Below are 15,106 nucleotides of genomic sequence, written 5' to 3'. Positions count from 1 at the left end.
AGATTTTTATTTAAGTTGTATTTTTTATTCACATTTTAAAGTCTTATTTTTGAAGTTTAAAATATTGTTTTCAGTGCTAAATCTAAGTAAATAAATATTAACATTTTAACATACCAAACAGCATCACTGAGTAAACAGAGATATTGTTTCTTAGAGTTGAAAGACAATACATTTGGTTTGTCACACAAACTTATGTATTTTGTGTCTGCTACAGACATGCATAGCCTCCACTCTCTACAACCCTTTCTCACTTATTGCCCACACCTCTAATGACACTCAAAGGAAGCCCTCACCAAAATATTGACCTGTGCCCATGTTTACTTCCTGTTGTGTTTTTTTTTTTTTTTTTTTTTTTTTATTTATTTTTTTTTAATCAATTTAAGCCATGCTATGCTATATGCTAAGTATTGTCAGCTCACTGACTTACAGAGCCATTCCATTGTCTCATGTGTTTACCTTCTGTGTATGACCTTTTCTCATTTTGTGCCTTTTGTATTTTGTGTTTTTGGAACTGTTTGTAATGTTGATTGCCTCTCTGGATTTGTTTTAACTCTGCCTGTTTTCTCTTTATGCCCTTTGTCTCTCGATTTGGATTTGTATGCTTGTGTTCTTGAATAACATCCACCTATGGATTGTATTCTTTCAGATTCAGCCTGCTCTTTTCAAATCAGTTTGCGTAGAGATGTTCCTAATAAAATGCTTAGTGAGGGTAATTTTGTAGTCCCTTATCTAGTGAGCTATATTGCAAAGTACTTCTGTAGGTTACTCAGGATACGGACATCTGCTAACTTATGTAAACATAATTTAAAAAGATTCCATCAAGTTGATGTTTCATTTAGTTAGTCTTCATATGCTTAAATTTACACACACTCAAAAGCTTAAATAATGTTTCCAGTTTAACAAAATAATAAATGTTAACATAGTGGAGTGGAAATGGTAATGCACTCTGTGTGTGTGACAGACTGTAGAGGAGATCGAGGGGGCACTGGGCAAAGATTTTTACCCAAGTCTGTGTGAGGAGCGTGTTCGATGGGAGATGGAGCTGGCTGGTTTGCAAGAAGAGAATGAGAGTCTGACAATGATGCTGACCAGCAAAGATGAAGAGCATAATCACACCAAAGCTACCATGAGTGCCATTCGTGAGGAGAGAGATCGCCTCCGCTGCCATGTAAGTCAAAACACCTTAACTCACCAGTCACTACTGTGGATGAATTAAGAGTTTCCAAATGATTTTACCATCTCTGACTATTTAGTAGTTTAACAATAACTGAAAAAAGGATTTTTTTACTTGTGCTTATATGGAAGTTGAGGTCTTGCTAGTAGTATGGTTTGTACAGAGAAATCCCATACTAGTTTTAAATCTTTACAGTGGAAAATTCTGATATGCAGATAATCATATTACACATTAATTAACTTTATTTGTATATCTCATTTAATAATTTCAAATTGCCTCAAAGTAGCTTTACTTAAGTATATAAACAGAATAAACATTTTTATAATTTATAATTAAGTTACTGTATATCTTTAAACCCTTTCTTCGCCACAGCGAATCATCTGTTTCCACCTAACTCTGTCCTCGGCATCCTCTTCTCTCGCACCAATTACCTTCATGTCCTTGTTTGACAAATCCATGTATCTCCCTTTTGGCCTTCCTCTTGACCTCTTACCAGGCAGCTCCATCTCCAACATTCTCCCAGAATTCCTGCTTTTTCTTTTCATGGCAGTTGGTATGTGGGGTGTAGCATAAAACTATCTATAGCTGTAGCTATCGAATATTTATGTAATCGAGTATTCTACCGAAAATTTCATTGATTAATCGAGTAATTGGATAAAATGGATTTTTGCTTAATTAAAGAGCAATATTAAATATACAAGAGAAAATAAGACAGGCCTCTTAAAATGAACAACTAATTGGTTTCCTTTTTTAGAAAAATTAACTTTTATTTTTTAAATGCATAGTACAGTATGCAATGCCAGTGGTGTGCTGTGGGGTTTCAGTCAGGGTATTCAGTAAGCATGTAAACCACTTACATACCCATCTGTTACAGCTAACTCAGCCATATGCAAATAATGCGCATATTCGGCTGCACATACAGCCACTCAGCTACATGACAGCTGATGAACAATTAGCCTAAAACAGTATGCTAGGTAAGGGTGGGTTGAATTCAGACAAAATTTCCCTGCATGTATTAATAAATGTAATCCCCCTATGCACACTGTGTGCATAGTGTCACATTCACATACCACAGTAGGCTACTATCAATGCAACATGAACCACTCAATAACAATGTGCATAAGCCATTAATAATGCTTATTATCAGATGCGAACCACAATCTGCATGATACAATACTCGTCAAATAGTAAAGCACTCACCCATCACTTAAATAAAATCCTTGCGTCTGTCTTTTTTGACAACGCGTTCAATAACGTCATCGTGCAGTTGTCCTTTTTGCTTCAGCTGATTGAGCAATTCTTTCTCAATGGAGAGAGGCTAAAGAAGACAGCCCTGATTGTCCACTTGTGCTCCTTGTGTAGTTTTTAATCCGTTTGAGAGCCGAAAACGAGCGTTCCACAGAGGCTGTAAACACTGGTATTGTTAGGATCAGGCATGTGAGTGTGTAAAGTTCTGTCATACTGTCTGCAAGGCCTGTCGTCCTCAGAAAATTCAGGAGATCGCTTATACTTTTACCGTGAAAGTTTGACATGCTATACAGTACATGACTTTGAGCTCAGCTTTGAGCCTGCACAGGTCAAACTGTGCACCAAAAGTTTTTAAATGCACAATTGACATTATATGGCGCTCGGAGCCTTGGTGTTTAAGAGCTGCCTTCGTGAAGCTGTTCAAACTGTTCAAACTATTCAAGACTGTCAAAGCCACAATCATTCCATGTCCCTTTACAAGTAAAGTAAAGTAAACATGGCCAACAAAATAACTTGTTGTGCTGGGTGCTAGCTGTTAGCCACTCATAGCGCTCATAATTGCAATCTTTAAAATGGCGCACAAAACCTTTGCCGGCCTTTGTTAGTGAATCCAGTTTGGGTTGTAGGTCTTCCTTTCTCAACTATGTCTCTTTTGTCTGCAAAAGTGCGCCTTGAAAAAGGCTTTTTAAGTAGATAGGTAACAAGATCGGGTATCTGCAACAGCGGATGTCATTTTCTTTGAAATTCACGAAATTTACGACAGACGTTAGGGGAAGCGCTGGGCACGTCGCTAGACCCAGAGGACATGCTGTAAATAAACGTCAAAATTTGATTGGTTGATTTTTCTGTCACTAATGTTTGTAACAAATCAGATGTGTTGTCCTTCAACAAAAGCCTAACAATATCCGTAGAGCTGGTCTCAGCTGTGTAAGCTGATTTTTAAGTGACATTTTGAGGGTACGCCAGTTCATAATGGGAGTCTATGGGAAAAAAGGCCATTTTGAGACCCGGTACAACAACAGCAACAACGTAATAGCAACGAACTTCAGACCAGGGTCTACAACATATCCGAATTTGGTGCATGTGGCTCGAAAGCCCTAGGAGGAGTTACTCTTTATAAATTTTTGTCTAAGCTTAAATAGGAAAACAGAATGTTGGCTTGTACAAAGCCAACATAATAATAATAATAATAAAATACTGCCTTTAAGTCATGCAACTTAACTTTCAGAACTAAAGGACAGCTCAGGCATAACATAAACATAAACATGACATGATCATAAACATAAACATGATCCCAAACCTTGGACATTTGTTGTTGTTTTCTCCTGTTTGTTTCTTCTCTTTGCTCATTGTCATTGTTATCGCGCCCTTCCATTTTGTAGCCCGCACTAGCACGCGCCCTCAAATCAAAAGGCCGCTAACTCCTCGCGTCTCCTTCCACTTTGACATAAGCGCATTGTCACACACACACACACACACACACACACACACACACACACACAAAATAATTGCACAAGAACGTGACATGAGCTTTAAAATGAACTAAAAGAGGCTTCGAGCCTGAGGAATTTGCCTCGATTAATTTTTGTAATCGAGTTACTTGAGTTACTCAAGGAATCATTTCAGCCCTACAAAAAACAATTCAGAATATCACTGAGTTGGCAATCTTATGTCACATAAGGCGATTGGACACACGGTAGACTTTGACCACACTGTACCATAGCTGCTCATTAACCACAACACCCCACAGTTTTCAGGCCTGCACATCATTGTAAACTAGCTTGAATCCTTCTCTGATATATCTTGTTTTTGCTCCTGTCCACTCTATTTCCTGGATGCATGCAATATTGATGTGGTGGGTCTTGAGAGTTTCCAGATGGCAACCTTCACTTTTTTCCACCTTGTCCATTGGCAGGTAGCCCTTGCCAGTTTCTCTAGATGTTTGATATCAAAAACCCTTCCCAAAGGTCAGCATGGTGTGGAGGTTCTGATGGGGTTTCACCAGCCAGAATTCATTTATGTCCATTCAAAAGTAATTTTTTTATATAAATTATAAAAATTCTAAATAAAAATTAATTATAGAAAATATCTATTTGATTTAAGAAAAAATTCTTATTGTTAAATTTATTATACATGATTCAGTAGAGAAAAGTTGTATTGTTTGGGGATGTGGGGGATCATTATGGGGATGTGGTAGCCTAGTGGTTAAGGCGTTGGATTACTAATTGGAAGGTCATGAGTTCAAATCCCAGGTCCACCAAGCTGCCACTGCTTGGCCCCTGAGCAAGGCCCTTAAACCTCAAGTCACTCTGGATAAGGGTGTCTGTTAAATGCAAACTATCATTAAAATGTGGTTAGAGGAACTATAATGTTAACAACAAAAACATTGTTAAATTGTATATCCTATCCTGTAACAGTTTACATGGACACAATAGAGTGGTCAGTGGATAAGATATGGTGAGCAAGGATGGCTGTGTACTTTTTGTATATTCTGAAAGTCATAGAAAACAGGTTAAACATAGATCTTCAGAATGTATTTGGTACTCACCTATTTAACCAATTGTTTATTAAATGTTAGCCATAAAAGCAAGACTAATATTTAAAATTATTCTTCATCATAAGTGCAATGGATTTTACAGAATACCAAATGGCTAGGAAAACCTTACCTGCATGCTGTTTGTTATGCACCACATGGACTTTCTTGAGAACTAAGCTATGTGCATTAAGAGTAAATAGATTGGGAAATTTTGTATTCTTATTTTTATAAACTTGAGCTAATTGAACATACCTTGCTGAAACAGAACTTGAGTCATCAATCAACAGAACATCAGTCATTGGAAATACATATAAAAACATTGGCAACACCAGGGAAGAAAAACATATTAGCATTAGTACATACCACTGTAAGAATATTCTGTATTATAATGTTCACCCATCTCCCTGTTCAAGTGCATAGCCGGCTAAATAATGCTTTATGTTTGTCAACCAAATTTTCTGAAGTGCATTTATGTGGTGTATAATATTAATAAGATTACTTTGTTTGGGATTACACTCGTTTGTAGCAGCTATAGGTGTTCTTACTCATACCCACAGCTGCTCATTCCATCTATCCTTCTATGGCATTTAATCAAGTTATATCTACAACATCTTTTGGGAAAGTATGGATGTGTACCTGGTTATCACACACCAAAAACTGAGTTGTTATCCATACTGCTTAATGAAACATCTTTATCCAGATAATTTAAAAATACATATAATACATATAAAACAACACAGTTGTAAAACTACACATATCCAAACAAAACTGTTATAGATGCTGAACTGAAGTCTCCCCAAAAAGAAGTCCAGGATACGGTTGCAATGGGAGTGTCAGGGATCAGCGCGGACTTTTGGCCACGTGCTATTGTTGTTGTTTTTGTCACGTGGCTGCCCCGCCTTCGTCTGCTCCTCCCTGTCTCCACACCTGTTCCCAATCGTGTCTCATTGTTTTGGTATTTAAGTGAGCCGCGTTGCTGAATGCGAGTCGGAATCTTTCATTTGAAGCTATCCTGCATACAGGTCTGTCTCCTTCCTTCCTGGTTGTGACAGAATGATTCCGCCTAAAGAACTAAGACCCAGCAGGATAGCTTCTAGCTCGGACCGGCTTTTTTTCCTTCTCCCCTTGGACTGTTCCGTCAGTCCTTCTGGCCCTTTTTTCTTTTTTCGGTGACATCGCTCCGCATTTTTCCGGTGAGGGACGCCGCTCCACTTCCGGTTCCGCAGAGGAGGAGGTCGCTTCACTTCTTCCGCGGGGGATGCTGCAGGCCCGAGGCGGAGGATCTTTCCCGCCCTCCCTCCCTTCTTCCTACTCAGGTCGTCTGGACTGTTCCGTCAGTCTTCTTGGACTTTTTTTTCCGGTGCCCTGCGGCATTGCCTCGCACTTTGCTCCGGTGAGGGACGCTGCTCCATTTCCTTTTCAGCCGAGGATGACGTCGCCTCACTTCATCCGCGGGGGGTGTTGCAGGCCCGTGGCGGGAGATTTTTCCCGCCCTCCCTCCCTTTTCCTCAGTTCATCGAGGCGAGGGTTTGGCCGCGGTGTGTCGGGGGATGCTGCTTGGCCCGTTAGCTCAGCTGTGGACGTCGCTCGGCCCTTCAGCTCAGCGATGGACGTTGCTCGGCCCTTCAGCTCGGCAATGGACGTCGCTTGGCCCTTCAGCTCGGCGGTGGTCGTCGCTCGGCCCTACAGCTCAGCTGTGGACTGCGCTCGGCCCTTCAGCTCAGATGCGGACGTCGCCTCGGCCCTTGAGCTCGGCTGTGGACATCGCTCGGCACTCTCTGGCTGCGCCACCGTGTGCCCTGCTCCCCCCACCTGCCTCGCCGTGTGACTTGGCTCCCCTTGCCTACCTCGCTGTGGTCCTTGCTCCCCCCACTGGCCTCGCCGTGGTCCTTGCTCCCCTCACCTGCCTTCGCCGTGGTCCTTGCTCCCCCATCTGCCTTCACCGTGTGCCTAACCCCCCCTCCTGGACCTTTTCAGGATTTGGCGCTTCGGGAGCCGCGCCTCGAGGGGGGGTACTGTCAGGGATCAGCGTGGACTTTTGGCCACGTGCTATTGTTGTTGTTTTTGTCACGTGGCTGCCCCGCCTTCGTCTGCTCCTCCGTCTGCACACCTGTTCCCAATCGTGTCTCATTGTTTTGGTATTTAAGTGAGCCGCGTTGCTGAATGTGAGGCGGAATCATTAGTTACGTTAGTCCCAGTGTAGTGTGGATATTTCTGTTTGTCTTCATTATTTATTAAACCCCTTTCATTTTAAGCTATCCTGCATATGGGTCTGTCTCCTTCATTCCTGGTTGTGACAGGGAGGTGATCAGGCCCAGCAGCCTCAGCTTTCCAATCAGGTGCAGAGGAATGTCATCTCTGTACTGGAAATATCTGTAGAGTCTCTGGCTATGTGTATGCTTTGCCTCTGCACAGTTCTTATGGGTGATTTATCATCTGCTCTGATCTTGGGTCTTCGTTAGCATGCAGTGATTAACTTGGAGACAGTGTCATTGATGCACTTGCTGATGTAGTTGGTGACTGATGCCATTATCACATTTTGTGCAGTTTGCTTATAGCCCATAGAGTTAATAGAGCAGCTTCTTAACATTGGTTTTTGATTTTGGCACAAGCAATGCCACCTGAACCTGTTCGTCTGCTTGTATATGTGCAACTTCTGCTGGTCACATATCTATTATTTTAGCTTCTGTGTGCCCTAGCTTCTCACTTTTTGTGCAGCACCTGACAGCTGAGGCCTATTTGCAGGCCACAAATTCCTTCTCTGAACCTTATATGTGCTACTGGAATAGTGTGGAATATGGGACTTCTTTTGAGCCCTTGGAGTGAGCTTCAAAGAGGTGTTATCAAAAATTGACTCTAAAAGTAATTAGCTTCATTCACAAGAGTGGGAATTCTGCAGGCCCTATCAATAACTTGCTGCTGTTTAGACTTTGCTTTCAGAGTAGTTATCGCTATTCTGCACCCTAGCCCGGACTACATTTTGGAGGTTCCTTTTGCAACTGGATAGCCAGTCATCTTGCAATCCTTCATTCCTCCACATCATTTATCTTTATGAAGCAAGAATGGCTTCAAGTACTATGTCCAGTCCCGACTTTTAGATTCTGTGTCAAACGCTCAGACCAGTGGCATAAAATATTCCAACTTTTTTGTCTGTTTTGGTGGTCACAAAGCAGCACCTCTCGTTTCTCATTCATCAGGTTCTACAGTTTTAGAAATATACTAAACCCCATTATCCCATGTCCTTTAAGGTTAATCTGGTCAAGCAAATGTTTGTGCCAGCGTCTCACAGACTCTAAAGCAAGCATTCTTCCTTGGTCTGTCGGTGTTGGTATTGACAGCGTCAAGCCATTACTCAGCATTGAGTTTCCTTGAAAGAGAATGTCTCATGATACATATGTAACCGATTCCCTGGGAAAGAGAATGAGACATAGTGACATGCTTTCCTTCAAACAAGATTCTAGGGATTCCTTAACATAGATTATCTTTAAGATGATCTTGCTAACATGCCTCACCATGTAACCAACCTCACTTTGACAAATAGAACTGGTCTGTTTCCACATGTGCTTCAGACACTGGTCACACTGAAGCATTAACATAACATCGAGCCATGATGGAGTGCTTTCTCAGAGAACTGGGTTGCATACGTATCATAGGAGATTTTGAATGCAGTGAAATTTGTAACAAATGATATAGCATGAGCAATTATATATGCCCTATTTAAAGTGAACGGTAAGTTGCTAGTGCAGAGGCCAAATCAGAAAGTCTTTTTGCCTCAAATACAGAGTAACAATCGCATCTGCAGGGTAGGGTGACTTGTCATCAAAGCAAAACCAGAGTCATCCACATATAATACTTGTAACATCTTATTCTATGGTAAATGAGCAAACTGCCAGGCTTTGGATAACTCAAAGCAATAGTGATTGGTGATTGCTTCATTTAAAATACAGATGTACAGTGGCAGTTACCTGCGAGATCTTTCTTAAGGGAACTCATAGAAGAACTACCCAATGGAGTTTTTCCTTGTCACAGTCACCTGAGTCACCTCAGGCTTGCTCATTGGGGATAAATACAAATACATGTAAATATATCTAATATTAATTTTGAATTTTTGTCTTATATTAATCTTTATATTAATCTTTTGTTTTATGTTTATGATCTGTAAAGCTGCTTTGAGACAATGTCAATTGTTAAAAGCGCTATACAAATAAATTTAAATTTAAATTTGATTTGAATTTGAAGAACTCTCCCTTCTTTATCCTTGTCATCAACACAAAATATTCACTGCATGAAAAGCCAGATTTTGCCTGATGACCTCTCTAATAAATGGCGGTTTTCAGCAATACACAGCCTTGGGAGTTTCCGTTCATGGGTAACAGAGACAGTAGGAAACAGGCCATGTGTGGAGGGGGGCTATGTGGAAGGGTAGAAGTGTGTCCTCGAAGTTGCCATAGTACCTATTCAATGAAACTATTTAAAATAGACTAACTTTTTAAAAACTTTATTAACTTTTTAAAATTGAAAACGTGTTTGTGATTGGCTGACAGATTTGCTGCTATTGGTCAGCCTGGGCATTTATAATTCCATTAAATACCACCTTTTATTAATATTATCCTTTAATACAATTTTAATTAATTAATAAAATTAATATAATTGATGAATGAAAGAAATAGACATTTGGGAAGGACATGTAAATAAAATGTAAGAGCTTTATTAATACAGCATAGATAAAAAAAAAAAACACACACATACCCAGCAAATGCAACAGGCAAGTTAGTTTTTAAGGCAGAATAGATCCATTTCTGGTGTGAGATTGCAGGCACAGATCTCAGCTACATTCAGCATCCAGAAGATGGATGGGGCATAACATGGGTTCAGATGCATTTTCATCACAGTAGCAGTACCAATAGCATCACAGGCAGCTGCAGATTTAAATTTAAATTTTTTCCAGTCTCATCTGCAGGGTGGCACACAGATTGCTAAGCTCCTAGCTGTGAAAGGATGAAGGTCTCACAATCCACCCTGACACACCATCAATGCTACCGTTTTCCTCATCAGACATCATGTCAGCAGTAATGCCTTTCTAGAAGTCAATTCAATTCAAGTTCATTTGTATAGTGCTTTTTACAATAGACATAGTCTCAAAGCAGCTTTACAGAACATAACAGAACATAAACATAGAACAAAAGGTTAATATAAAGAATAATAAAGATTAATAGAATACAAAATTCAAGATTATTATTAGATATATATTTAGTTCACAATGTGTATGTATTTATCCCCAATGAGCAAGTCTGAGGTGACTCAGGCAGCAGTGGCAAGGAAAAACTCCCTTATATTGGTAAAGGAAGAAACCTTGAGAGGAACCAGACTCAAAGGGGAACCCATCCTCATATGGGTGACAATGGAGGGTGTGATTATAAATATACAGTCAAACAAATGATGCATTGGTGTAAAGATCACATGGTGTTTACATCTCCTCTATATCACAGAGTCCAACTGGAGCTGATAGATCTCTAGATGCCTCAGGATTCTCACAGAGTCAGCCTCATCTCAATGGAGGTCCAAAATTTTCATCGCACGGAAGACGGTCGGAGCTGGTACAATGTCTGGATGCCTCGGGATGGGTAGAAAGAGAGAAGCAGTGGAGAGGGATTGACATAGCTGCTGTTCATAAAAATGTGCAAGCCTGATGTAATAGTGCACAATATTATGGGATGTATTATGCATACAACTGACTAAAGAGATGAGTTTTTAATCTACATTTAAACTGGGAAAGAAGTCCACCTTGTCCGCACCCAATACACTCTGTCTCGCCACCGACACCTGTAAACACAATCATTACGTATAATTAGTTCTGCATATCACTTCTTTGTGGTGTATACTAATGCAAGAGAAAATAGTAATACAATAGAAACTAAAGATTTTAATCTGTCTTACCCTCTTCCTTCTCTCATTGGCTGTATCGGACATTTCCGTTTCATAATATGTCTTGCAGGCCATTAGAGATAATTAATGGGTGTGTTAAAAACAAAAAAAAAACCCATACATAACTAATCAGAAATAGGCAGAATAAAAAAAACACAAACACAATGAAAATTGCTTACCAGCAAAGGCATTCTAATCTAAGCCAACATCACAAAATTCTGGGTTTGCAGCCAGAGCTCCACCTAAAAATTAGTTGACTGTATTATTATATGGTGAGTTTAGTCTGTGGAAGCATATTGTACTCAATTAAAATATGTTTATTTGAATTTGCACAACTGAATTCATGCTATCATATATCTTTCAGCCTTACCCTTGGTCCAGGTCATAGTGCCTACAATTTACCTCTGCCTACTAAAAGATTTCTTAGCAAAATATTCCACACACGTTAAGCTTGCGTAATGTTCTTGACATAAAAGATGTGCGCTCTTTCTGGATCCCAAATCAGGAGACTTTGGAGAGTGCCTCCACAACCCTGTGAGAGACACCACATCCAGCTATCACGTTACAGGAATCACTACTTTGGTTGGAGTAAAGGCTGGTGCAGTGCAGGAAATCAAAATATATAAATTTGCCATCTGGAAACACAAATAACACAAATTTAGGAAGTTTTGTGATGTGCATGTGTCAAAAATTGTGGGAATTGTGGAACCAGTTGTGTGTAACTAAATCATTTAGTCTGATGTTAAGTCAGATGTTAGGTCTGATGTGGTGAGTCAAATGTTTCATTGGCCAGTAGGTTATTCCATCTTTTGTGAACTGTGAACTTGTGAGTTGTTTACATTAAATTGTGGGGTGCATTCTTTAGCAATGTGATCTAGTGGGCCACAAAAACATATAGCATTTACAGACCTTCCTTGAAAAAGCTTTGACTACTGTATGTCCCCATGTGGGTTCTTCTCTCCCTCTGTGACAACGCTACGTTTTTTCTGCTATTGTGCCACAGAGTGGGCTTCAGTGATGTAGCCATCAGCTGGGTTTTCTGCAAGCTTTTTTTTTTTTACATATATATATATATATATATATATATATATATATATATATATATATATATATATATATATATATATAGATTGTGGTATCATTTAGTGTGTTTAGCATTAACCAGTTAGTTCAATGTAATTTGAAGTGTGTAATTATGGTGACTGGTTCACTGGCAGCAGCTTTGATTGTACAGTCTAATAGCAGCAGGGAGAAATGACCGTCTGTATCGCTCCTTCAGACACTTAGGATGTAACAGTCTGTCACTGAATGACCATCAAAAGAGTAGGACAAGAAGTGTTCCTGTGTTTAATAGACATAGGCCAGAAGAGATCCCCAGGTGTGTCTAGGTGTGGCTGATGTATATAACTACTGTATAACCAGGCAGAGAGGCTTTGTTTAATGTGACAAACTTGTTTGATTTAATCCATGATTTTGTTAAGTATCTGACCAGTAATTATTTCATTACCAATAAGTATTTTAGATACAAGAGATATTATAATTAACAGTCCTAGATTCAGATGAAAGGTGCCGTTTGTGCATTCAGTAAGATCTAATTTTTTACTAAAAAAGGTAACTAAAATAAATGTTCAAGTGTTTATTCATTTTATTTAGCTTGGGAAACAGACACGCTGCTTCTCTGCTCCCTGGCAATTGATTATCACCGATTAACTGTCCTTTTTCTTAAACTATTTGCTATGTTGCAAGAAATGACAGCAGCACCTTCCGGAATAGAATGGACACCTTCTCATCATAACTGGCCAGCCTTGTTTGGAAGCCCACAATGTTTTCCACAATGTTAACCTGGTCTAAGCTACATCGCCACACCGCATCAGAATGGGGCCAGAGCATACTACAGCATCGGACATCAACTTCAATAATTTACACACCTCTACAATATTACTCTTAATAACCTGACGAAGGGACACACTTTTGCTGAAACTTTTGCATACCTTGGGAGAATTTGCAAGATTTGTAGAGAAGGCAAAACAAATTTATTTTATTTCCCATCGGACTCAAGTTAATATGTAAGGCATGACAGAATGGCACAATCATCAAACAACACATAACAAAAAAGAAAATAAAGAACTCATCCCTGTTTGAATACATTTAGTTCTTAATATTGTGAATTGCCCCTTTTATAATCAATGATAGATTGAGGATAAAAAAGAGCATGCAGTCTTTTGTAATAATTGTGCATGAGGTCCTTAATTCTCTTAGATGGTATAGCTGCTTACTCTCATTCAAAATGTCTCCAGTTCCTATAAATATTTTGGTTGTCTTGCACAAACTGCACCTTTGAGGTCTCCCCAAAGTGGATCAACGATATTGAGGTCAGGAGACTGATGGCCACTCCAGAACCTGTAACTTTTTCTGCTGTAACCATTATATAACCATTATGTTAACATGTAACCATGTTCAGTTTTTGTTTTGTTAAATTGTAAGTTTTGTTTTGTTTCTCATTTCATTAATAAAACAGTGTATGTACTGGAATCCTGTATTTGAGTCTTATCTGCTACTGCGGGCTATCGAGCCTATGGTGGAGATCCCGGTTAGGTCCCCACCATTGGCAAAGTCCGTCCAGTAATGTTACAAAACTTATGCCGATATAGTGTATATGTTATGACTGAGGTAGTAACATTGGCCTAAGCAAAAAGTTGTACTGCTACCTGAAAGACTAGAGCAGATCCAGTGAAGAAAACACATACGTGATTGATCTGCATAAGTCAGAATTCTTGAATGAATCCTAACTATTCAAAAAATGCCACATGATGTGAAAGTGCACAAAGAGAAATTGGCACATAATGCAGCCAATACCACAAATAAACAAAAGGGAGAGTGAGGTTGTGTGCTTGTGTGAAAGAATTTTTGAACTAAATACTTATTTGTAAATAAATCTTGTTTCATTTGTCTAAAATGTTTATTTGTGGGACACGCTAAAATTTGTCTCAAACACAAAATGTCTCCTCTTGCTCTGTTTTTCTGTAGGTGCGGGAGCTGCAGACTCGACTACAGAGTATCCAGAGTGGTGGGGGTCAGTTCAGTCCATGTTGTGTAATCCCTGCCAGGCGAACCATCAATCTGAGCCCAGGCGAGCTCAGCACTAGTAACAGCAGCAATGACATCCCTGTAGCCAAGGTCTGTCTCTTTCTCTCTCTTATGGATGATCTTACATTTATGCCATTTGGTAGATGCCCTTATACAGAGCGATTTACATTTTATCTCATTTAATACAGCTGAGCAAGGGGCCCAGCAGTGGCAGCTTGGTGTACCTGGGATTTTTATAAGGGTATGGGTTGGGAACATTTGGTGCTCTCTGGACTACTGCATCAATTACTGCTTTAAGGTCTCACATTGGACTCTAATTTTCTTTACTGGGAGGAGAGCGTGCAAACTGGAGAGAGCTTGCACTTTATTATTACTCCGGCCTTAAGCAGAAAATTAAACACTGGCATGATGCCTGCAATTGCTTCTGGTTTTAATTGCTATTGTGCCTTGCCTGGCCTATAATCAGATTTAGCTGTAATCTGAACAAGAGGACAGTTTTTTATTAGGCCTACATCATGTTTTCCCATGTCCCACAGTTCCCATGGTACACCTTTGAGCCTAACATCATTAGGTGCAAGCTTAGGAAACTGGTATGTTGGATTGTCAATCATTTCATCTCTTCCCAGTGACCCATCAGGGATCATTTCCACATCCATCACAACCACCCAATTCAGTGGTGTGCTGTAAACTTTTGTTTTGTGATTGATGGAATCTATTGGGTCTGCCGTTGGGGCCCAGCAGTTTTCTTGATTTACTCTATATAACCATGGCCCAATGTCTTTTTAAGGATGATCATTACACATGGACAGAGAAACATGTGGAACTGATCCCTCCATGGTGAAAGGGTGTGACCTGCCTGTTTTATATATGTTTATAAATATATATATACTTATAAATCTACCTCTACTGCACAGTGGTGCTCATTCCAAAACAATATTCTCAATACCAACTTCTATAGTTTCTCTAACTTTCTAAACCATTCTGTTTCATACGGCACATTTGGCCCTCCCTTATGTATATGTGCAGGGCAACACCTCAGGATGCATGTTTAGTGTATACAGTAAGCTGGCATGCTCTCAATGCTTGTTCTCAATGAGTTTCTTATTTACGTCATTCATTGTGGAGCCACATCATTT

At 39.7% G+C, this 15,106-nt stretch overlaps 1 protein-coding gene across 4 annotated transcripts in view; it reads left to right on the top strand.

The window, feature by feature from the left end:
• mcc (MCC regulator of WNT signaling pathway) overlaps nucleotides 1-15,106 on the top strand; it is a 109,557-nt gene that overhangs the window by 44,262 nt on the left and 50,189 nt on the right. For all 4 annotated transcript variants that reach the window (XM_060863077.1, XM_060863078.1, XM_060863076.1 and 1 more), the window contains exons 5-6: nucleotides 962-1,168; nucleotides 13,911-14,060. In XM_060863077.1, coding sequence (XP_060719060.1) covers nucleotides 962-1,168; nucleotides 13,911-14,060 — 357 coding nt within the window. The remainder of the gene's footprint in view (nucleotides 1-961; nucleotides 1,169-13,910; nucleotides 14,061-15,106) is intronic.

The sequence above is a fragment of the Tachysurus vachellii genome, chromosome 26 (genome assembly GCF_030014155.1).
Source record: "Tachysurus vachellii isolate PV-2020 chromosome 26, HZAU_Pvac_v1, whole genome shotgun sequence".
Taxonomy (NCBI): domain Eukaryota; kingdom Metazoa; phylum Chordata; class Actinopteri; order Siluriformes; family Bagridae; genus Tachysurus; species Tachysurus vachellii.
This window is presented reverse-complemented; position numbering and strand designations above follow the sequence as displayed.